General features: G+C 42.3%; 1 protein-coding gene across 1 annotated transcript; it reads right to left on the reverse strand.

Moving 5' to 3' along the window:
- Nucleotides 1–743: 743 nt before the first annotated feature.
- Nucleotides 744–23,894, reverse strand: PPP1R36 (protein phosphatase 1 regulatory subunit 36). Its single transcript, XM_070403721.1, has 11 exons — nucleotides 23,801–23,894; nucleotides 22,952–23,013; nucleotides 15,730–15,813; nucleotides 15,041–15,138; nucleotides 14,867–14,933; nucleotides 12,516–12,614; nucleotides 4,435–4,569; nucleotides 2,412–2,454; nucleotides 1,928–2,106; nucleotides 1,655–1,843; nucleotides 744–1,130 (listed from the first exon to the last, which is right to left on the reverse strand). The coding sequence occupies exons 1-11, from the start codon at nucleotides 23,867–23,869 to the stop codon at nucleotides 944–946; spliced, it is 1,212 nt and encodes a 403-aa protein (XP_070259822.1). The 5' UTR covers nucleotides 23,870–23,894; the 3' UTR covers nucleotides 744–943.
- Nucleotides 23,895–25,658: the final 1,764 nt, after the last annotated feature.

Genomic DNA, 25,658 nt, shown 5'->3' on the forward strand with positions numbered 1-25,658 from the left:
AAAAGGATTTTAAAGTTGTGGCACAGAAAGGTAAATTTAGTCCAGTTGTTTTACTTGGCTAAACTCCTACAGGACTTTTAAAAGGATAACATTATATAATCAGCAGCTCTGTATTCCACCTAGTGAACTGGTTTCACTAGAGATGCCTAATCTTTACTGCCTACCCAACAGCACCCCTCCTCTCCCTAGTTGGACACTCAGCTGAACCTCCAGCCTGTTCTTCCACCACACCCTTTCACATACATCATGCCCGTGCCATTCCTCGGCCACAGGGCACACTCGTTCATCTCTGCTTTTGCATGCATTCTTCCTCTGAGTGGAAGCCCCTCTTTAGTGCCATCTGCTCCTTGCAACACCAAATTCCAACCAGAACACTCGTGGTCCCCCCAGAAGTGATTGCTCTTCTGCTCTGTCCTCTCAGGGCACCAGTGTTGACCTCTTTTCTGGCCTCTGTCATCTTCAATATTGTTTTGTGAACAGGTACGGATTTTACTCATCCTTTCTACTACCCAGACCTAGAGGATATGGTCTCCGTCTTGATGATCTGCTCTCTCTACATAACCCAACACAAGGCTTTGAATGGCACAGGGGCTTAATCCCTATTTGTTGTTAAATGAATAAATAAATTAATGAAACATATATGTTAAAAGGCTTTTAAATGAATCAGATATACTTTTAATTTTAATGCCAGTAATATAGCCATACAAAGAGATTTAATGTTTAAAATATTTAATTTGCCTTTTTATAAAATTTTTTTACAAACATACCAAAGACACTTTGTCATAAAGTAAAAATGAACTTAGAAATTAACAAAAAGAATATTTCTTCACTAGTCCACTAGAACACTGGCTAAATGTCCTGATATGTTACTCTAGTCACATAGAAGCCAGGGAGGTAAATAAATGACAAAGCAAACTTAATTACAGAAACGGAATGTATCAGATTATTTAGGGAATGCTGTTGTAGAGGACAGTGTTTTCGTGACCAAGTCCAGTGAATCCCGAATCCTTACGTTATTTTTTTCTATCAGGAAAGACTGTCTCGTGGGCGATTTCATGTTTTCTTCTGGTTCAAGGGGGAGAAGAGTATGGGGGTTGAACAGACATCGAGGCTGCCCCAAGATGCCAACTCTGTGAAAAGAATTATTGGTATAGCTGAAGCAGTAAGGCCAAAGACTAAGGTGTATGGCTGTGTGTGTGTGTGTGTGTGTGTGTGTGTGTGCGTGCTTGTACACACAGCTTTTTATTTTTATTTATTTATTTTTTTTAGCATTCCCTGTTTCCCTGAACCACTGTGGTCTTAAATATGGGTCAAAAACTCAGCCCCAAACCAGATTTTGTACCGGTCCTTCCCACATTTCCCAAAGATGAGTCTTCTAATGGAAAAACCTCAAACTTCAGCCTTATAAAGTCTGCTACTCATGTGTCCAAACTAGAACTAGATAATGTTCTAGCAACCTTTTCTAGTCTAGATGGGTGTTCCAAGGGCTACTTGGAGAGGAAACAGGGGGAAAGGAGCAGGGATGGGCAGGAAGATGGTGCTTTCATCTGTGCTCAGCTTTCTGGCAGAGGCATGGTGTCTGAGGCCCTGTCCCTCCTGGCCCAACCTAGGAAATGATACACGGGCCCTCTCTCCTCTTTCCGTGGGCCCTTACACTGGCATGGACACAGACTCCAGCTCTTCCATGTGCTTTTTCATCTGGGCCGGGAATCTCGCGCCGACTCGATTCTTTCTCTCAAAGACATTCTGAGCTTTTTCTTTGAGAGACGGCAGCAGAGTAGACATGACTGGAGAGCGCATGTGAATGGCTGTTTTAATTGCTGGGCGCTTTGCCATCATTCTCCTATGAGGATAAACGTGACATTTAGTTCATATTATCCTATTTTCCAGAAATATTCTTGAGCTTAGGAATGTCAGAAGGCCATACCTGAACTCTACAAATGTCATGCGTTTCTTTTCCCCTCCTGATTCTTCATCCTCACGCTTCCTTCGTGGAATATTGAACATATTGGTACGAAAGAGCCTCCCTATTTCTTCCTCAATCTCTGAGAAATGTTGACGTCGGAAAACAATCCAAGCTACATATGCACAGAAAGTAAAAAAGGACTACAACGGAAAACAGGCAAGAATCACAACCCACAGCTATGATACGAAAAACTCCCACCTGTCTATATAAAACTGCTAAGTAGACGTAAAACTAGACGATCCAATTTTTCGACGTTCCTAAAAAGCTGTGGGAAATTATACATGTACTTTGTAGAAGGAAAATCACACCAAAAATATATAGTTTGTTGGCATCCTTTTGAAAAAGGGCATTCACTATAAATAAGCACCTGGCAAATGGCTATTAGTTATTGCTACACTTCATATTTCACATCCAAGAGAAAAGCCCCCAAACATAAATGACTCACCTCAAAGAATTTCCAGTCTTTTTGTGTATTTGATATTTTCTCCCTGCAATATAACAGATCACAACTCTAGGTTGAGAGGAAAGCTCAAATATTCAGTGATCTACACAAACCCTTATCTTCAAAAGGTCCCTTTGCAGGATCAATCCCTGCGGCCCCAAGACTATTTAGGCACATAAATGCTAGCAAGATGCATCAGTAATGAGTCCCAATGTGTTTTTCTCCAACTTCTTAGGTTATGTAGATAAAAACCCCTGGAGTGCTCTATCAACGGTTAATTACTATAAATTCAGGATAAATAAGCCAAGAAATGTATTCTTCCAAATGCTACTGGTGATGTGAGTGTTGGGGAGGTGGGGGGAGTGGAAAGATGATGAAGAAGCAACATGAGGTGTTAGTAGGAACAGAAATAAAGCAACTAGAGGGTAAGTCTAAAATGAAGAAAAAGGAAAAAATTGTAAACAATGGTTATGGTGATTGGGTGCAAAAAGAAGTGGAAATATATCATTATGCCATGCAAATATAATCTATGCCATGCAATCAATAGCCTGGGGACAGTAGTGTGCTCTTCCTTCTGAATGAGGCACTAGTGACTAATGGGCAGGGAGCATGTACAGTGTGGAGATGATGGACAAAGGGATGATTGACATCCTAGGATGAAGCAGGATGGCATGAGATTTCATCACAATACTCAGAACAGAGTGCGACTTAACTTATGAATTGTTTATTTCTTGAATTTTCCATTTAATATTTTCAGACCACAGTTGACCACGGGTAATGAAAACCTCAGAAAGTAAAACTGCAGGTAAACTAATGTATAAACAAAAAAACAAAGAAAATGATCCTGACTTGAAAATATATCAATAAAAACAACAATAAACCCAAGTCCTATTTGAGGAAACCCTCACAACTGGTGGCAGAAGAAGATTTGACTTTGGGTGGTGGGCGGTGCAATATACAGATCTTGTAACATAGAAACCCACACCTGAAACCTATATGTTCATGTCACCCCAATAAATTTAAATAAATAAAGTAGCATAGCTTTAAAGCAAAAAAATAATTTAAAACATTTTAATATATTTTTATTGATTTCAGAGTGACAAAGGGAGAGGGAGAGAGAGATAGAAACCTCAATGATGAGAGAAAATCATCCATTGGCTGCCTACTGCATGCTCCCTACTGGGCATCGAGGCTGAAATCCTGGCATGTGTTCTGACTGGGAATAGAACTTCGACCTCCTAGTTCATGGGTGGATACTGAGCAACATCCGCCAGGCAGGACGCTTTTACATTTTAATTACTGTAGTGTATAAACTGTCATCCTTAGGTAAAAATTGCCTTCCCACAAACAGGATCACCTCACTAGCTTGTACCCACAACTGTTGTTGCATCAAAACAAAACAGGGGACACACCCAATACACCCATCAAACACTGGTCTCCCTCGCAAGGCAGCCAAGTGGCCTTTGTGTGGCAGCAGGAAGCCTTCCTGGTTGAGAGCAAGATTCCATTAATCTGATATATGCTGAGAGAAAAGACTTTTTTGTTGTTGTTAATCTTCACCTGAGGATATTTTTTCCATTGATTTCTTTTAGAGAAGGGAAAGGGGAAGAAAAGGAGAGGAAGGGGAGCAAGAGAGAAACACTGACGTGCGAGAGACACATCGATTGACAAACCTGCAACCAAGGTACATGCCCTTGGCTGGGAATCAAACCCAAGACCCTTTGGTCCGCAGGTTGATGCTCTAACTGGAGCAAACCAGTCAGGACTGAGAGAAAAGATATTTAAACCCAAGCAGTAGATGGTTATTAAAATATCAGCAAATATTCTGGGATTCTTCCCATACTTTCTTGGCTTTCTCAAAAGAAACATCACATGTTTTGGGGGCAGAGCCTCAGCTGAGCTCAATTATTCTGTACAACAAAAAAAGGAACCTTTCTCCAGGGCACCAAAAGTCAAATTTAAGAGTCTCGAGGATGAGGATATACAAACAAATGAAGATGGAATGAAATCCTAGGTGTGCACTTACTTCCCACAGCACATGTGATGCTTATCGGGCATTCCCAAGCCCAGGACAAGGACACAGTACTTCTGTGCCAAGTATTTCTGTGCCACTTCTAACTTACTTAAAACCAGCTCCATCTCTTTTTTCTCCACAAGGCCCCTGAAAAGAAAAATGATAATTTGGATTAATTTTGGAAAATGCCTATATTAATTAATGGAAAGCCAGAAGTATAAACTATTTTGAAGGAAATACAAGTGAGTCCACATATCCGACTTATCCTTTCATCTGTTTTATTCAAGCTGTGGCAAAGGTCCTCAAAGTCCTTTGATATTTATCATTGTCACCATCATCTCAAGTTTATGGTGAATTTTCACTTTTTTAAAATATATTTTTATTTATTTCAGAGAGGAGAGAGAGAGAGAGAGAGAGAGAGAGAAACATCAATAATGAGAGAGAATCATTGATCAGCTGCCTTCTACACACCCCACACTGGGGATCGAGCCTGCAACGCAGGCATGTGCCCTGACAGGGAATCAAACCGTGACCTCCTATTTTATAGGTCGATTCTCAACCATTGAACCATGTCAGCTGGTTTCACTTTTTTACAGATTCTTTATACTTTATGCCACATAACCTTAATTTTATATACAGGCAGTCCTAATTTATTACCTATCTTGGTTTCTGAGGCAGCTAGCAGCCCACTTCCCTGCTGTTTTGCTAAAACTCCCACCTGAGCTTCCCCTGGGTTCCTGATGTTAATACTAAGGGCTAGGGCTCAATGTGTGCCTATTTGCACCTCTGTGTTTGCTAAGCAGGCATCGGTGGACTACTACTCTTGACACTTTGGCATTAATTACAATAACCTTTCTTCCCCTTGAAAACATACCCCAGTTTGAACTGAATTGCAAATGAACTTTAAGACAGCCTGTTCTTCGGCCCCGGTGAGGTTGAAACGGCCCCGGTGAGGCTGAGACGGCCCCAGTGAGGTTGGGACTGCTCCAGTGAGGTTGGGACAGATAATGGGGACCAGTATAGACTGATGAACAGGGGTAGATGCAGAGGCAGAGCAACATTGAACAGACTGTCAAACTACAGTGGGAAGCCTGGGGAGGGTTTGGGGGGCAGGGATTAAGAGATCAACGGAAGGACTTATATGCATGCATATAAGAATAACCAATGGACACAAGACACCGGGGGGTAGGGACCAGGAGAATGTCAAGGGGGGGCGGGGAGGAGACATATGTAATACTCTTTGTAATACTTTAAGAAATAAAAAATAAATAAATAAAAAGAAAATTTAAAAAAAAAAAAAAAAAAGACAGCCTGTTCTTAGGTTACACCAGCGGTTCTCAACCTGTGGTTCGCGACCCCTTTGGCAGGGGTTGCCTAAGACCATCCTGCATATCAGATATTTACATTACAATTCATAACAGTAGCAACATTACAGTTATGCAGTAGCAACGAAAATAATTTTATGGTTGGGTCACAACATGAGGAACTGTATTTAAAGGGCCAGAAGGTTGAGAACCCCTGGGTTACAGCATGTCTGAAGCCTAATTTTATAAGTTTTTGCAATGGATGGACCTTCAGAACATTATGCTAAATAAATCAGTCAGTCAGAAACAGAACCATATGATTTCACTTATATGTGGGATATAAAATTGAAACTCATGAACATAAACAGCAGTATGGTGGTTGCCAGAGGGGTGGGGGTCGGGGGAGAAGGGAGGCCTAAAGTAAGGTGACAGGAGAAGACTTGACTTTGGGTAGTGAACACACAGAGCAATATACAGATCTTGTAACACAGAAACCCACACCTGTAACCTATATGTTCATGTTGACTAATGTCACCCCAATCAACTTAATAAATAAAATAAAATAAAATAAAATGTTTTTGCAGTATAGAAGGGAACAATATTGTCCACAATACATTCCAATGACTGCTATGGAAAAGGTGTCACTAACTTTTTTCTTTAAAAAAATTTTTTTTTTATTGATTTCAGAGAGGAAGGAAGAGGGAAAGAGAGAAACATCAATGATGAGAGAGAATCATCTGTCGGCTGCCTCCTGCATGGCCCCTATTAGAGATTGAGCCTGAAACCGGGCATGTGCCCTGACTGGGAATCGAATCAGTGACCTCTTGGTTCATGGGTTGATGCTCAATCATTGAGCCATACCGGCCAGGCAGCATTTTTCTTGCCTTTTAATTTTCAGAAAGATTTAAACCAAAGAAATGCACTCTAAACAACAGGGAAAAATTATTACCTCTTCTGATGTTAACCACTAGACTAACTACATGAGGATATGCTGTGGGGGGTTGAGAATAATATGGCTAGCTCAAAGCACAAATCATTATCATATGTGATGAGAAGGCTTATGAGTGGCTGAAATAAAATAAGTTTCTGAAATAGACAAATTGGGTTCCAACTTTAAATGCCCACATTTCGTATAACCCAACACACATCCCCGCAAGCGCCCCGATGGCCATCACTGGCCTGTCTCCCTGTGTCCTTCAGTAGCCCCCACCCCCACCGTTCACCGCTGCTTTGCCAGAGCTGCCAGTAGCTAATATTCTTTTGTTGTTGTAAACAAAACAAAGCAAAGTTGAGAAAAACCTTGAGACTTTTAGGCCAATGGTTCTCAAGTTTTAATATATGTAAGAATCGCCTGGGGTTACTTACTAAAAGTGCAGATTCCCAATGCCACCCCCCTCTCAAAGACTCTGGTTCAGTAGATCGGGGTAGGGTGGAACCTGGCATTTAAAACAAGCCCAGATATAATCCTCTGGAAAAAAAATTGATAATAATTTCAAGTGCCATACAATTGATCATAAACTTTGATCCAATAATCTCTCCCAGAATTTTCTTTAATCTTCCAAAATTAGGAAAAAATCTAATGCATAAAGATATTCAATACAATCATTATTTATCTTTTATCTATCAGAAAAACTAGAAGTTCCAAAAATATATAAAATATATATAGCCAGGTACTTAACATAGCATTTAACTTAATGTATGACTCCTGTGGGATTTAAGCCAAGCACCAAAGTCTATACCCTTAACCACTATACTATACTGTCTCTTAATAGGTACAGTAAGTCAATAACATACATTGAATTGATGGAATGTTATGCCACCATTAAAAATTGTAATTATGGCCTAGCCGGAGTGGCTCAGTGGTTGAGCATCGACCCATGAACCAGGGGGTCACTGGTTCGCTTCCCAGTCAGGGCACATGCCCAGGTTTTGGGCTCAATCTCCAGTAGGGGGCATGGAGGAGGCAGCCAATCGATGATTCTCTCTCTTCATTGATTATATATATATATATATCCTCCCTTTCTCGCTGAAATCAATAATAATGTATTTTTAAAATTATAATTATAAAGACTGTAATAACAAAAAAGACTTGTGACATGATGTTTAAAACTGCATACATTAAAATAACTGCATACATAAGTGTGCCTTTGTTCAGAAACTGTATGTCTGACGGAGGAGTAGAGGTACAGTAACCAGTGAACCACAGAGGTATCTTAAGACTAAAAAATGAAGCAGGCAAGTCCATCCACTTCAGAAACTGTATGTCTGACGGAGGAGTAGAGGTACAGTAACCAGTGAACCACAGAGGTATCTTAAGACTAAAAAATGAAGCAGGCAAGTCCATCCACTATAATATAATTTACTATAGGCTAAGTTACTTACAAGGGGCAAAATTGGGGCAGACAGGCAATCCAGTGGTCTAGGTCTGCATAGCAAACCTCTGTCATCAGACAGCTACTACAGCCAATATTTTATAGTACAGCTGAACTCCTAATGACTGACATGACAAAGAATGTAGTACAAGCCAGGAACCATATCTCCTGGTGGATACTTGCTTAGAATTGATGCCAACACCTAGTTTGATATTTATCGGGGTTGCTATGCCATTCTGGCCGTTTACTGACAGGAATCTTTATAATTACACTAGAGGCCCGGTGCACAAAAATTTGTGCACTGGGGGGGGGGGGGGTCCCTCAGCCGGGCCTATGCCCTCTTGCAGTCTGGGACCCCTCGGAGGATGTCCACCTGCTGGCTTAGGCCCGCTCCCTGGGGGATTGGGCCCAAGCTGGCAGTCAGACATCCCTCTGGCAGCCCGGCAGCCCATGGGGGATGTCCACTTACCAGCAGGGAGCAGACCTAAGCTGCAGTCGGACTTCCTTAGTGCTGCTGAGGAGGTGGGAGAGGCTCCCACCACCACCGCTGTACTTGCAGCCATCAGCCTGGCTTGTGGCTGAGCAGAGCTCCCCCTATGGGAGTGCACTGACCACCAGGGGACAGCTCCTGCATTGAGCATCTGCCCCCTGGTGGTCAGTATGTGTCATAGTGACCAGTCATTCCCAGTCGTTCTGCTGTTAGGGTCAGTTTGCATATTACCCTTTTATTATATAGGATAGAGGCCTGGTGCATGGGGGGGCCGGCTGGTTTGCCCTGAAGGGTGTCCCAGATCAGGGTGGGGGTCCCGCTGGGATGCCTGGCCAGCCTGGGTGAGGGGCTGACGGGTGTTTGCAGGCTGGTCACACCCCCTTCAGGGTGGGGGTTCCCACTGGGGTGCCTGGCCAGCCTGGGTGAGGGTCTGATGGCTGTTTTCAGGCTGGCCACACCCGCTTTAGGGTGGGGCGTCACCACTGGGGTTCCTGGCCAGTCTGGGTGAGGGGCTAAGGGCCGTTTTCAGGCTGGCCAAGCCCCCCCGGCGACAGAAGCTCCCAGCCTCTCCTTTTTTTCTTTTTCTTTTTATTCTGGGATTTATTTACCTTCTATAATTGAAACTTTGTAGCCTTTAGAGGAGCTCAGAGCCGGCTAGGGCAGGCGAGAGGGAAGCTTGGCTTCCTCCATCATTGGGGCAACCAAGCCTCCTGCTTGCTCCAGCTCCGTGGCTGCCGGCTGCCATCTTGGTTGGGTTAATTTGCATATAGTCATTCTAATTGGCTGGTGGGCGTGGCTTAAGGCATAGTGAAGGTACAGTCAATTTGCATGTTTGTCTTTTATTAGTGTAGATTGTGTAAGTTTACAGGACACAGCTAATCATTAACTGAGGCTTTGGTGCTGGTGGAGACTAGTTAGGTCAGAGTTTTCAGCATGGGAACTTGAAGAGAAACAAAAGCAGGGATACAGAGATGGAGTCAGTTTTGTTCACATCAACATCTATATACTGTAATTCCTGATTATAAATGAATGAACTGTGGGAAAGTGAGCAAAGTTGATTGGTAGCAGGTGGTGGGCACTCTGCACAGTGGTTTGGGCACAGACTTTGGAGTTAGACAGACCTGGGTTCTAATGTCAGGTCCAGCAATTACAGGGTATGCTATCTCCAGCCCACTGTTTAACCTCTCCGAGCCTTAGTTTCTTCTTCTTCTGTAAAATGGGGATAAGGCTTCTTCTGCTGGAAATAGGGGTTTTAATCATCTAAAACCAACAAATGTATCTTTGCTATCCTCCCACCTCCTGTTCTGCTCTTCTCTCACAATTTGTAGGCATTCCTCCCAAGTGCCAAGCACTGGGTTAAGTTAATATGCATTATTACTCTGTGAAGCAGGTACTGTTATTATCCCTATGTTATACCTCACTAGTTCGATTAAAATCAATTTTTTTCCTTAAAGTTATTTATATCCACATATCTCAATGTAATCTATATTTATTTCTATTATAATAAGTAAACCAACAGACTACTGGAAGCCTGAAAATGAAGTTACCATAATTTTGTTTAGAATCACACCATAGAATCAATGATTTTAAGTCTTATTTATTTATTTATTTATTTAAGAGTATGTTTATTAAAGCTGGGGACAGTAAAACAGAGGAAGATCTTAAGCTAGAAGAGGCAAGATCATAGCAACAGGAGGAGCCTAGCGGAGCTGCGCTGACCCTTCGGAAACATGAGGAAGGTCGAGCCTAGGCGAGGCTGCCTTGGCCTTTTGGAAGGAAAGTCACGGAGGTGGAAGAAGTGAGCCAGCTGGGCTGTATGGACTCAGGGAACAAGTTATAGAGGCAAAAGAAGGGCCCTTGGAGACAGGTTCAGGGAGTTAGTCCCGGTGAGTTGTCACTGCCCGCTGCTCCCCTGCTTACAAGTCTACTGAGAACCCTTGGGCTTAGGAGAAAGAAAGCAAAAATACACGCCTGAGAAAAGAAGGTTGGGGAAGGCACAGGCGTGCTCAAAAGAGAATGCACTTGTTTTTTTCTTTATCATCTGTAACTAATTCCTTCTAAGAAAGCCTACCTTATACCACTGTGTTCTAATAAGTTTTAAAATAACTATGAAACCTTTCTTCTGTTATCTACTTCCATAAATTAAGAAATGAAACAAATATCTCTGCTAGATTAACAATATTCCTCAGAATTAGGAGAGAAAACACCTTACAACATATAAGCTAACATGCCACCAAAGTCCAATGAGTTTCTTTGGGGGAATAATAAGACTCCTCAACCATTCTGAGCTCACAGTCAGCTTGAGCCCCTTTGCTTGCTCCCACAGAAGCACTTTATGATCTCTGGATGCCCTGCTCTGAAATGCAGACCTGAAATAACATGGATGTTGCATATTATGATGGCTTAAATGGAGCAGCAGTGTGTGAATTATTTATTTCGTTCTTTACAAAACTGCTGTCCAGATATATTTATCTATCCATAAAATCAGACTGCTTGGTTGTATACAAGGATTTTGCATTTTGAAAACATTCCGCAGCAGTAGATTAATGACTCTACCAGCATTCCTAACAGCTAAATCACTGGATTGGTTCCACATGTACTGGCAAAGGGCAGGCTGGGCACTTGGAAAGTTCCATGGCTTTTGAAAGGTCACCAAGCCTGAGAGGCATTGTTCTGCTCTGGATTCTGAGTTCCAGATTCTTTCCCTGTGTGTTGCTCTGAGTCACCTCTGTCTAAAGCAGTTAAATTCTTCACAAGCAGCCTAAGAAATTTTGTGGGGTTTCTTTTCCTGTGATATGAAATACTATTTTGGTTAAATCTGTTAAACTTTTTAATGCTTAGTTTTTTACTAGACACTTACAAACCTTTTTTAAAAAAATATATATTTTATTGAGTTTTTTACAGAGAGGAAGGGAGAGGGATAGAGAGTTAGAAACATCGCTGAGAGAGAAACATCGATCAGCTGCCTCCTGCACACCCCCCTCCTGGGGATGTGCCTGCAACCAAGGTACATGCCCTTGACCAGAATCGAACCTGGGACCCTTCAGTCCACAGGCCGATGCTCTATCCACTGAGCCAAACCGGTCAGGGCCACTTACAAACCTTTTAGCAAGAACTTTGTAAGCACAAAAAAGCATACAAATAATATCTATGTCTGTACTGTCCAATATGGTATCCATGAAGCTACATGTGGCTAGAGAAAACTTACTGTGGATAATCTAAATTGAGATATGTTGTAAGTATAAAATAGATACCAAATTTCAAAGACTTACCAAAAAAAAGTAAATTATTTCATCAATAACTACCTAATGTTAACTGTATATTATAATGATACTATTTTGGGGTCATTGGGTTCAATAAAATATATTAAAATTAATTTCACTTGTATGTTTTTACATTTTAAAAATATGGCTATTAGAGCCCTAGCTGGTTTGGCTCAGTGGATAGAGTGTCGGGCCTGGGGACTGAAGGGTCCCGGGTTCAATTCCGGTCAAGGGCACATTCCTGGATTGTGGGCTTGATCACCAGTGGGGGGCATGCAGGAGGCAGCTGACCAATGATTCTCTCTCATCATTGTCGTTTCTATCTCTCTCTCCCTCTCTCTTCCTCTCTGAAATCAATAAAAATGTTTATTTTTATTTATTTAAAAATATAAAAATATGGCTACTAGAAACTTTTAATTACATATATGGCTCTAACTATATTCCTATTGGGCAGTGCTGGTCTATATTATTTGATTTTTTTTTTTTTTTTACCAGAATACCTATCTGAGTTATTCAGTGAACTTTAAAAACTGGTGAACTCCTCCCATGTAAAATGTTTTCGTTTACTACAAAGATTTAAAATTTTCCATCATTTCTTCACCACAGACAAAAGTTCATTTTAATACTGGTAAGACTCTAAAGCACATTACAAAAACCTACTTACACCATATAGCTTTTGGGCTTCTTTTCCAGTGAGCTTTTTTCCAAGTAATGAGATAAATAGTACAACAATGCCATGAGGAAATGATCAAGATTCTTATTCCTTTGGGAGATGAAAATAAAAGATATTAACACTAACATATTTCAAACCTAAGTTTCTCAAAAACATATATGAACACAGCATAATAAGTAGAAATACATGTCATCATATCTATCATACAATTAATTTCCCATTTAAAATTCTATTAAATGTAAGAAATCTATTGAAGGTGTAAGAAATCTGATTTTTTCAAACAAGACTTTTTGGAAAGTCAGACATGAAATTATAATTCTGCTAATTGATAACTTAAATTGATGTTTTACTTTTCAGTTATTTTTAAATTTTAAAAAGTTTTTATTATACTAATAATATTTTCCCATTGTTTAAAAAAAATACACAAATGTAACAAGTAAAAAGTTCTCTCCTCTCCTCTTACCCCTCTGTCACCATCCTATTCAAGTTTGTTATGAATCCTTCCCTAACTTCCTACGAGCATGTCAAACTCAAAGGCTAACATGGGCCAAATAAACAAGATTTAAGTGTATGTGGGCCGCAAAAAAACCAAAAGCTTCAGTTTTCATAGAAACGTAGGTTTATTTTGATAGAGACACGCTGAATACAAAGGGCTGAAATAAATGAGTAATCGTTAACATAAAATAATAGAACATTTTAATAAAAATTAATATTTTTCTTGAACAGTAACTTACCAGACACTGAATAATTGCACAAATTAATAAACGTAATGCAAATAAACCTATTTTTCTTGTTCTCCGAAAGCAAAATATTTCCTATTGCGCACACCAAACAAGTCAGTCCAAGACTAATGACATGGCAATCAGCTGCTAAAATATTCGCTGCTAATATTAGTGGGGAGAAATGGTGCGCCTGCGCATACGGAGCATAAGGGAAATGAATGCGACACAATTATAGTAATCAGTCATTAGCGAACATTGTAGTTATTAATAATAATGTATAACAGGATAGTGTAAAAATTAAGTTACAAAATTTTTATTAAAACGTTTCTTACATACCATTATATTGGCTGGGCTGCAAAAATATTCAATGTGGGCTGCATTCGGCCTATGGGCCATGAGTTTGACATGCTTGTTCTAAAGCATAAACAATCACATATATACCATACAAATACTAATGCATAAATATGCCTTAATATTTTTGTAACAGGATAATGCTATATACACAAATTTTTACAACTTGTTTTTGTCACTCACATCTGTGTAGCGAGGACCTCTTTCCATAATACTATGTATAGATTTTCCTCGCTCTTTTATTTTTTTAATCTTTATTGTTGAAAGTATTACATATGCCTCCCTCCACCCCCCCATTAACCCCTTCTAGCTCACCCCCATCCTCACTCTTTTAAACAGCTGAATAAAGTATTCTACGTCTCATAATTTATGTAATTAGCTCTCTATTGACGGATATTTAGACATGCCCTGGGTGGGCATAGACATGCCCAGTTAGCTGGAATGTCATTCCGTACACCAAAAGGGTTGTGGGTTCCATTCCCAGTCAGGGCACGTAGCTAGGTTGTGGGTTCAATGCCTGGTCAGGGCATGTACGAGAGGCAACCAATCAATGTTTCTCTCTCACACTGATGTTTCTCTTTCTCTCTCCTGTTCTCTCTCTCTAGAAATCAATGAGAAAGCATATCCTTTGGGGAGGATTAAAAAAATATATATTACAGACATTACTGCAAGTAACCATATCTCTGGGTAACTAGCTAGGTGAAATTGCTAGGGCATACTCTATATGCATATTAAAGTTTCACAAGTCCTGCTCTCCAAAAAGATTGCACTGATTTACAATCCTTTCTCATTTTCTTTTATACTAGAAGTCGCTGTTTTCTTTCTAAATAATCTTACAAGACTTTTACTGCCTCCTTTCCAACCCCAAATGGCAATGTTTTCCTTAACTGTATCTTGAGAGCAGGATGAAGGTGAGCATTGCAGACTTTTCACAGGATATTAATAACTACCTGTCTTGGGTTGGGTCCTCCCGGAAACCAACCCTGAGACAGAAAGATCTGAGAGTAAGTAGTTTACTTGGGCAGAGATCTCAGGAAACATCAGCATATTCATCTACCGATATACTCTCCGCATCCCTTGCCCTGGGACTTTATTGTGGGCTCCTGTGACTTCTGGCGTCCTCTCTTTGGCCTGGTTCCTGAGAGGATGGCATGCATAGAGCCAGCCCCATGGCCTTTCTCCAAAAATCAGATTTGTCATCATTTATCAGATATAATTACTTTACAATAAAGAATAAAAGATCTAAAATGTCTCACAAGCATTACATACCTCATAAATGCTGAAAAAGAACAGAGCCGCTGCATCTCACTCTCTTGTAGCAAAAGCAAAGCAACAACTAAAAAGAAGAAGAAAAAAAGAAGATGGACAATTGAAAGAAGAACAAAGAGCTGCCTGAGAGGTTCACACCGGATAAGACGTAAGGATGAGGAAGCAGTTACTCACATTTAACATCATTCAGTGTAACGTTGCCCTGCTGACCTCGTTTCTCTAAGGCTTGAGGTGACTTAGCCTCTCTTGAAGCAAGTCTTTTGTCTGTCAACCTGTTTTAGAATATAACAGTCTCTAGTAGCGCTTTGAAAGGTTTTAGTTGATTTTAATCTATCCTCAGGTACATGAGGCTTTTACTATAAAGTAACAAGAGTTTAAGTCTCATGCTTGGGTTTTGTTGAAGGTAAGATCATTTTCAGATTTTAAAAAAACTAAACATTGCCCAGCCGATGTGGCCCAATGGTTGAGTGTCAACCCATGAACCAGGAGGTCACAGTTCGATTCCTGGTCAGGCATATGCCAGGTTGCAGGCTCCATCGCCAGTAGGGGGCATGCAGGAGGCAGCCAATCAATGAGTCTCATTATTGCTGTTTCTATCTCTCCCTCCCTTCCTCTCTCTGAAATCAATAAAAACATATTTTTTAAAATAAAATAAAAAGCTAAAAATTTGCCAATAGGCACATTATCAGAGGGATACATTTATGGGGATTTGTAACTCCCACCATCACTGTGAAATAGTGCATCCTCTTTCATTGCTGGGTATTTGCATTTCAGTGTAGAAGGGGAATCACATTTTCTTCAGGTTTGTAAAGGCCTAACCCATTCTGCGGAGAGGTGCCATCGTGGTTGGGAAATTCGGATACCTGTCTGAAGCATCAATTTCAGCAAAGTGAACTGCTTTGCCTCGCCTTCCTTTTTCCTTGGGTTCTATACTGGCAGGTGCAAAACTGTGATAGAAACGAGAAAATTAGGAACTTACTCTTTTCCCAGGGAAAAAATAATCGTATCATGACCACAGCTTATGTAACCTTAGGACTAAGGTATGTTATGAGTGGGCCTAAAGGGAATTTGAGGCACTGCAGTACTCAACTTACCCATTTACATATGGAACAATCATCTAGAAAAAGATTACAATTTCAATCTTTATATTCAGCCTCTATGTATCCACAGCTTCAAAATACTGTAATACACAAAACATTTCCATATGAAAATGTAGTAACTTCACAAGAAACGAAGCTCATGATAAGTTTGGAAGAATGCTTTAATTTATTGAGTACCCTTTTCTTAGTCTCATCTCTACAATTCAAAGTTTCTTGCCTTACTAGTTTGCTTGAGATAATTTGAGGCTAGAGAGCCCTAAAATAAAAAATTTTGAAAGAGTACATTTGGGACTATCATGTAGATCAAGCCTATGAACTAAGTCAAACAAACTTAGAATTATAAAATCAAAACTTTGGAGTTAGAGGACATCGAAAAGGTCATCTAGTACATGGCTGGCACTGACGGAGAGGGCAGAGAAGCTGACCCAAGTCTTATGGTTTGAAATGTGTGGCAGGAAGTGCCTGCCCTTAGCCAATAGTCAGCATTTACTGCTAAATCTCTAGTCGTTCTCTGACCTCTGGACATGCCTTCCCCACTTCACACTTGTCCCGAGTGGCTTGTCACCTGACCGAAGTCATTCTCTAGCTCCCCGATGAAATAGATTTCTTTGTGAGGGCCCTGCCTAGCTCAAAAGGCAGCCTCTGCTCTCAGTGCTGTTGGAATCACTAAAAAACATCACTAGTAAGAATTTGTTTTCGTCCTTTGAACTGTACCTCTGATTGACTCCTAAACCACAGTCTGAGGTAGTTCTGTATCCTCCTACGGCCTCCGCACACAGCCTCCCCCTAAACCTGACAACCCATTTAGAATCTGGTCCTTTCACAACTGCATTTTGTTCATGTGTTTTCCTAATATTACACAATAATCATGTTGTTTCCCTTTGCCCTGAAATAAATGAGGAAAAAAAAATCGTATTTTCCCTGTAGAACCCGCCACTAAAATGCAGAGGGCTGGCCCACTCTTGGCTTCCATAGGAGTTAGAGCTCGTCAGTGATGAGTTAGTAGTCTTCTCTTAGGCCATGGTGACAAACAAGAGCAGTTCAAGGCTTCTGGAGTTGTAGTCTCCTCTGCTGTATGTCCTCAGAGGCGTCAATGACTTTGGCAAAGACTCATATAGGCTGCTGGTTCTCTCCCAGCTGGGAGTAGGGGCACTTGAGACAAGAGGGATAGGAGTGCTGACACTGTGTCAGAGAGAAGCATGCCTCACGGGCCAGCCTAGATGTGGCCTGTGAGTGAAGATATTCCCTCTTTAACAAATAAGAAATGGGCATGCATGCTGACGAATTATGCAACGCCATCATCTATTCCTCACAAGGCATAATTATTTCATTTTATAGGTGAGAGACTGATATTAGCAGGACTAAGTAACTTGACAAATGATACTCACCTAGTAAGCAGGAGAGCTAGGAACTGAACCCAGGTCTCCCTGCAAACCACTCTTTACTGTCTCTTCCTTGACTGCCTGCTAAGAAATAAAGACCACTCTTTCCCTGCCTGTTACTGTGTGTCCATTTCTTGCATGGAGGCTATGGGTATCCTGTTGTATTCTGAGAGGTATCTCCCTCAGGGGACAATCTGAAAAGGTAAGGCAAGATCTGCCTGTGAAGAGGGTGCTAGGTCTTCTCTGAAGGGTAAGATTTCCAGTGTCATTCATCCAGGAAAGAGGCCAGGAAATGCAAAGTGGGGAAGAGGATGGGGTCCTCTTCTGATTTGAACTTGAGAATACCTAGAAGTCTGCAAACTCTTGTTGGCTAGCAGGTGTAAAAGGTGGCCTGCCCATGTGGAAGGAGGCTAACACCAGATAGAATGTGAATGCCCCTTAGATCAAGCTGTTACTTTGCAAAGCAAATTATCTGGATTCACGAAACTCCAAATTTTCCTCCTCGCTTCTGGCTGCTCTTTTTTAAGTCTCCGAAAGCCTTCTTTCCCAGTTATGTCCCCTGAATGAGGGCCTATCTCAGGGTTCCATTTGGTTACTCCCTTCAATTCCTCTGAGTAATTTCATCTACTCAATACCAATAACTCACAAATTTATATTTACGGTTCAGATCTTTCTGCAGACATATAACCTGCACACCTTTGCTTGGGCATCCTACAGACACCTCAAGCTCAGTATGTCCAAACTGAACTCATTCCCCTTTAACTTGTATTCACTATTGCTATTTCCCCCATCTCAGCAAAGAAGTGCCACCACCTGCCCAGGTGTCCAAGGCAGAAAATGTGTCATCCTTAATTCCTCTATCACTCTTAAGCCCTCACAGTCCACTAATCATTCAATTCTTCAATATCTTTTCAATTTCTCTACTTCCCTCTCTTCCCTCTGCTACCATCTTAATTTTAGCCAGCATCATCTATCAACTAAGTTTCTGCAATTGCTTTTTTTTTCAATCCTCACTCCTCACTTGAGGATTTTTTTAAAAATTGACTTTTAGAGAGAATGAAAGAGAGAGAGACATCTATATGAGAGAGACACATCGATTGGTTGCCTCCCACATGAGCCCTAACTGTAGAGCTGGGGATCCTGCAACCCAGGTACATGCCCTTGACCAGGAATGGAACCCAAGACCCTTTGGTGCTCAAACCAGTGCTCTGACCACTGAGCACACCAGTCAGAGCAATTGCTTCCTTTTCTAATTTTTTTTTTAATTTTTAAAATGTTTCTACTGATTTTATTGAGGAAGGGAGAGGGAGAGAGAAACATAGATGTGAAACATCAATTGGCTGCCTCCTGTACAAGCCCTGACTAGAGATGAAACCCGAAACCTGGACATGTGCCCTGACTGGGAATGGAACTAGCAACCTTTCAGTGTATGGGATGATGTTCAACCAGCTGAGCCACGCTGGCTGGGCTGCAATTGCTTCTTAATTGATCTCCCTGCCTCCAGTCTTGTCTACCTCCAAACTATTTTCCATGCTGCAGGCTGAGTCATTTTCCTAAGATGTGGTTCTAATCACAGGCTACTTCCCTGCTTAAAACCCTTTGATGGCTCCCCTGAATCCTCTGAATAAATTTCAACTTCTTCAGCCTGGTATGCAAGACCTTTCCTGATCTTGCCTTGGTCTCCTTATCTCTTAACACTTGGAACTCTCTACCCAGCCTGCTGAACTGCCTGCAGCCCCAAACATGCCCCATGCCCTCTCAAGAATGGGCTTTTGCACGTGTTCCTTCTGCCTAGAATGCACTCTCCTCCTCCCCAAGCCAATCTCCCTTTGCCTTGTCAACTCCTGCCCCTTCTTAGACCTTGGCTTGGCTAGCCCCTCCCCCAGGAAGCCTTCCCTGTGTTCTTGGCTTCAGGAAATGGTCCCAGTCCCCACTTGGGTACTGGGTCAGGGTACTTGGGTGAACGTGGCTTTCCTCTGCCCTAGCCCAGACCACGGTGGCAGTGGTAGCAGTCACTGGTGAAGGAGCCCCAGGGGGAGCAGCAACCTCAGGGAAGAGTCAGGGTCAGCAGTGCCAACAAAAGCTCCTCCTTCTAAGGGCAGCCTGGAAGAGTTTAGTTTATTGTCAGCAAGGAGAGCAGCACAGATGTCCCTCCTGCACTTTCAAATTCCCAGGCTTTTTTGTATTACCTCCTTCCAACCAGTGGAAAAACTGCTTCTGTCTTTTCCAAGGTAACCTGCGATCTTGATCCTATTCCTACCTTCCTTCTTTTCTCCTCCATTTCTTCTTTCTCCCCGCCCCCCCCAAAAAAAACACAACAACAAACATACAAATGTCCTACCTTGAATACAAAACCAACAAAAATCCCCTATCCTTAGTACTGGACCCCCTAAAGGGCTTACCATCTCTTTCTTTCCTTTTTCACTGTTAAATGTACTGATAAGAGAACTCAATTTTTGCCTTGGCTGGTGTGGCTCATTGATTAGATGTCATCCTGCCTCCTGCACTGAGAGACAGAGAGGTTGCTGGTCCCATTCCAGTCAGGGCAGTCCAGGTTGTGACTTGATTCCCAGTCCGGGGCATGTGGGAGCCCTGGAAGGCAGCCTATTGATGTTACACCTCCCATCGTTGTTTCTCTCCTCTTCCTTCCTCTCTCTCTAAAAATCAATAAACTGTTCTTTAAAAATAAAAAAGAATACTCTGTTTTTGCAGTGCCGTCCTGTATGCTCAGTAGAGACCAAACAGAACTAGGTCTGGGAGCGTGACCTTCTGCCTCTGCAGCACCCGCCCTTACCACTGCCCCTCTCAGCCTCCTCTGCCTCTGCTCTGTCTCATCACCATGCACTGGGGTGGCCTCTCCCTGCAGCATTGTCTCTGGAAAAAAGAGCCCTCTCAGGAGTCCTCTCTGACTTCAAACCTACACTTTAACTTGTGATGGGATATGCAGAGACTTTGAAAGAGAATCAGTACCTATAGTACCAACAAATCCAAACACTAACCCTGACCTACAACACAATGTACTGCTTTCCTCTTCCCTCGTATTGTCCCTAGCAGCTGGGCTCCCAAGGTGATCCTGACACTCTGAGGTCTGCCACCCAGAGTTGCTTTAACACAAAGCAGCCCCACTACAAAGAGCTGCCCTCCCATCCATCCTTCATGGTGTTCCTTTCCCATCTCTCCTAACTGGCCCCAGTTTGTATATTCCACCGAGTCCATAGTTTGGGGTGTGTTTTTTTTAAACTTTTTAAATTGAGGTATAACTTACATGTAGTAAAGTACATAACTCTTAAGTGGACAGATTGATGAATTTTTTACTATGTATATATACCCATGTAACCATCACCCGATCACTATATAGTCCATTTCCAGCCCCTCAGAAGATTCTCTTGTACCTTCTTTCAAGCCCTTGCTAGTTGATAACTTCCCAAAGCTGACAATTATTCTGACCTCTATCATTACAGTTATTTTATTTTTTTATTAATTTCAGAGAAGAAAGGAAAGGGAGAGAGCGATAGAAACATCAATGATGAGAGAGAATCACTGTTTGGCTGCCTCTGGCACACCCCCAACTGCGGATCCAGCCAGAAACCCTGGCATGTGCCCTGACTGGGAATCAAACCGTGACCTCCTGGTTCATAGAGCAACGCTCAACCATTGAGCCATGCCACTGGGCCATTACAGGTTGTGTTTTTTTGGTCTACTTTAAACTCATATATAAGTACAAGCATATTTACATTTTTGTGCCTAGCCTTTTTTGTTCAACATTGTACATGTAATCCCCCTTTCAAAGCAACTATCTCAAGTATATTCTTCAAAATTAGTGGAAATCAATCAAGCTATTTTCAAATAATAATTTGGTAATAAATGAAAAGGAACTTTCATTTATGAATATGAATATTTTATGAATAAGGAAGTCAATGTAAAATTGATATCTGTAATTTATTAGTAGGCTTGTATGGAAAATAAGATAAATTAGTTTTTAAAAATAATACTAATTCTGCCCTACCCAGTTTGGCTCAGTGGATAGACAGAGTGTCAGCCTGTGGACTGAAGGATCATGGGTTCAACTCTAGTCAAGGTCATGCAACTCGATTGCAGGCTCCATCTCTGGTGCCGGTCAGGGCACATGTGGGAGACAACAAATCGATGTGTCTCTCTCACATCAATGTTTCTCTCTCTCCCTCTCTCTTTTTCTCTCTCTCTCTCCCTCCCTTCCACTCTCTCTAAAATTCAATGGAAAAATATCCTCAGGTGAGGATTAATTTTAAAAAATTTTAAAAACTAATTCTTATATGAGAGTTAGTTTTAAAATACTACAAATTTATTTCCATTTATAAAGAAGGTAAGTAAGTAAAAAGTATGGCCCACATTTTCATCCTAGAAGAGAGGATTAAGATGGCCTTTTAATATATATGAAGTTTGCCCAGCCAGGGTGGCTCAGAGGTTGAATGTCAATCTATGAACCAGGAGGTCCCTGATTCCTGGTCAGGGCACATGCCCTAATTGTGAGCTCGATTCCCAGTAGGGGGTGTGCAGGAGGCAGCCAATCAATGATTCTCTCTCAGCATTGATGTTTCCTCCCTCTCCCTTCTTCTCTGAAATCAATGAAAATATACATTAAAATAAATAAATAAATATATGAAGTTTGAAACAAAATGTTGGCATTTAGATATTTCTATGTACTTGTGCTTTAAAAATATATTTTGTCTGCTTAATCCCAAAGCTATCTTGCTGTCTTTCTCATTGTCTATCTCACACTCACTGAGTATGATGTTTCAGGAGCTACTCAACAAAATTTTCTGAGATATCTGAGAACAAAATCTGAAATCACTGCTTTAGAAATGACTGATTACTCAAGTCCTGAAATAAATACTCAATGAAATATAAACTTTTGATTATGATTCTAATGTACTGTTTAGCCTTTAAATTGTTTAATTAACATTAAATAGAATGTAACTATAAATTACATCTGCTTAGCCAACTCCTTTCCTGGCCTCCAGCCTCCTTTGTCCAACAGCTTAAAACATGTATCCATGTGAACATGTCATAGCACCCTCAAACACATCACAATTTTACCTTTCAGTCTCTGTAGGTATTGGGCAATCCCAGCCACCCAATTACTCAAACCAGATATCTGGGGGTCAATCTAAACACCTAATTCTCCCTCTCCCTTCCCACCCAGGTACCACATTCTATCAATTCTATCCAAATATATTTTAAATATTTCTTAGTCCTGCACCTTCTCTTTATTGCTACCTACATGGACTTAGTCCTGACTGTTTCTACCTGTGTAACTATTTGTAATCCTCCTACAACTAACCTTCTAATTGATCCCCTGCCTCTCGTCTTCCTGTGCTTGAAACTAGATGATTTATTGAAAAATAAATATTTGGTGAATGTCTATTTTGTGAAGTTCTGTAAATGGCTCCACGGTCAGGAAGATGAGTCAGATAGTTCCTATCATTGAACGGGTTTACATTGGTGGGATTTCAGCAGGTATTTATTTTACTCTCTATACCCTTTGGTATTGTTTGAATTTTTTTTTTTACTCCAAGCACATGTAATTTTTATAAAGGCTATAATAAAATTCTATTAAGATTTACCTTCTGAATTCAAGACTTTTGGTTTCATCTCTCCAGTACCACATGCCTAATCGTAATCCCATCTGTTGTAAAATGAAATGATTGCAGCAAAAATAATTAAAAGTTCAGTTTACAATCCACATGTCCCAATCAGCATTTCACAGTAATTCCCATTAGCTGCTCTGCGGAGAATCTTACAGTGTGTGTGTGTGTGTGTGCGCGCGCGTGTGTGTGTGTGTGTGCGTGTGTGTGCGTGCGCGCGTGTGTGTGCGTGTGTGTGCGCGTGTGTGTGCGCGCGCGCGTGTGTGTGTCTGTGTGTGTGTGTGTGTGCGTGTGTGTGTGTGTGTGTGTGTGTGTGTGACGTGAAGTCTGGACTTTCTCCCTCCTGCGTGGTTTAATGTGGTTTCAATGGGAAGGATGGGGAGTTACTCTCTGCACTATCTCAAGGCCCCTCAGGCCAATTAACCGATTAACTGGGATTCGGACCACGATGCACTGACGCCCGGGACAACCGCGAGCGCGTGGAGGAGTCAGACACACGCCGGGAGGCGCGGCTCCGGCCGACCGCCCCTCGGAGGCCGGCACAGCCCGGGGACCCCTCTCCTCCCGGACCCGCCCGGCAGGGCTGCGGCCCCGCGGGAGGCGCTTTATTCCGGAGGCGTGAGGTGGGGCTTTCATAACACCCCACATCTGCGCGGGAGCCAGACTCCCTGCTGGCCGTCGGCCGGAACTCTTAGTTTTGTTTTCGTGGGCGCCGCGCCCAGCTAGGGAGGCCGCCCGGCCGGGCCGAGGGGCGGGCCGCTGCGGGAGGCGCCGGGGAGGAGGGCGCGGCCGCCGCGGGCCGGGAGCGGCGACCCGGGCCGCACTCACTTCGTGCCGCAGAGCTCCCGGCGCCTCCAAACGCTTCTTCTTCGGCAAATCCTCCCGCAGCTGAGCCATGGCCGCGTTCTGTCCGCCGCAGGCGTCGCCGGGGCAACCGGCGGGAAGGCGGGCGCGGGGCCGGACCCTGCTTCCGCCGCGGGCGGGGCGGCCGCCGGGGTCCGGGCGCCTCGGCACCGCGCTGCCGGGTCCCCTAACGTCAGCCTTTCCGGTGGAGGCTTTACCGGCGCGTCCACGGCAAAGCTGCGATGCCGGGGCGGGGCGGGGCGGGATTGTGTATCCGTACAGAATTGGCTCCTCCACTTTACTGCATTATGTTTACTTGGAATAACTAGACTCACTTCCACTTCTCTTTGTTCCAAACTCTTAAGTTCAAACCCGGGGTGGGGGGGGGGGGGGGGGCGGATTGGGGCGGCGGGAGGGAGGGGGTGCGGGGAGGAGGGGAGGGAGCTTGGAAACAGTGTTCAGACTTGGTTCTGCTGCCTAACCAGATGCGAAGCCCGGGCCGGGACAACGATGACGCTGCTGCAGACACCCCGTCCGGGGTCAAGGGGTTGTGAGGAGCGGTGTGTGGAGAAAGCACCGCCATTAGTAAGTGCTCAAAGTCAGCGTTGCTCACAGCAACTGGCCTTGCGTCAGTGGGTAGTCAACTGATACGTTTACATCTACACTTGGCACTTTTCAAATCATGTTTTTCATTTCTTCTTGCAGCTGAGTTGATATGCAGACTGGAGTTCTTTCCTCCCAACACTGATGCGAGCAATGCTAAATGACACAACGTGACTGGGAATGCCTCGTATATTTTGTTTTATCCCCACAGCTTGCTTGGATGGGATGCTCCGTTAATAGTCGGTGACTGTATGCTCCATAAATTTTTAAAATACGGCAATAGACATTCCCACTACTTTCACTCCTCACTACTTGGTAAGATACCCACTGGTTACCGTAACATAAAATCGTAGTCACTTAGACTTATGTTCCATTCACTTGCGTCCACTGCTGATAGCTGTCCTGGTTGGCTCGGGATATAGAAAAACCCACCTGGCTAGACACGGGCAGAGTTGCTTTGAGGCTGTGGCCTCAAGGCTGGCTTACTGCACGATGACTCATTTGAGAAGTAGACTATCCCAGGGACAAAGAGTTTCTCACCAAGCTGCCACACAACTCCGGGGGAGGGGAGGAGAAAACGGAGAAAAGCCTGGAATCTATTCACCCACAACCATTCTCGGGAAGACAGCCCAAACTTCTGTCAACCTCCAGTTTATCCCAATAAGGGAAGAAAAACAAAGATATTGGACACTTAACCATAGTTTAACTTCATGTTAATATACAAAACTAAGGTAAAAATAAGAGAACCCAAAACAATGACCTACATGAAAGATACAAGTTATTTCACATGTGCTGAGGGACATAGTATTTAAAGGAAACCTTCTAGAACTCTGAAGGACCACCTTATACTTCTGTATTAACAAACCTTCACAAAAGAGGGAAGAAAATATTGTCTTCATTGCTAAATCATTATTTAAAAAGTGACCCACTCATTTCTTAGGTTAGATTTTTCATCAAATAGGTTTTTTAATGCCATTAGAAATTCACAACCTAAAATGGAAATATAATTTTCTCTTTAGGAAAAAAAAATTCATGATATTATAGGTAGGGATAAAGGTACTATCTAAATATTAATAATTCCAAGTGTCCTGTGAGGGAAAGGTTTTGTTTTGTATGTATGTGTAGGTTTTTTTCCTAATTAAAAGAACTTCTCAAAGTCATATAACTAAGAGAACATAACAGAACTAAGTTGCTGGTCTCAGATTTTAGGCGCAAGACATTAAATGAATTACAATGCATG

Source organism: Myotis yumanensis, unplaced genomic scaffold, assembly GCF_028538775.1.
Source record: "Myotis yumanensis isolate MYYU_CA2020_CCGP unplaced genomic scaffold, mMyoYum1.0.hap1 SCAF_1, whole genome shotgun sequence".
In the NCBI taxonomy this organism is placed as follows: Eukaryota; Metazoa; Chordata; class Mammalia; order Chiroptera; family Vespertilionidae; genus Myotis; species Myotis yumanensis.

Coding starts and splice junctions, on each gene's coding strand:
- PPP1R36 (XM_070403721.1), bottom strand. CDS start 23,869: ATGGCTCAGCTGCGGGAGGATTTGCCGAAGAAGAAGCGTTTGGAGGCG. Junction 15,139..15,729: donor GAAATTGATGCTTCAGACAG/GTATCCGAATTT, acceptor ATTCTAAAACAG/GTTGACAGACAAAAGACTTG. Junction 4,570..12,515: donor AAGCCCAAAAGCTATATGGT/GTAAGTAGGTTT, acceptor TTTTCTTTTCAG/GGGCCTTGTGGAGAAAAAAG.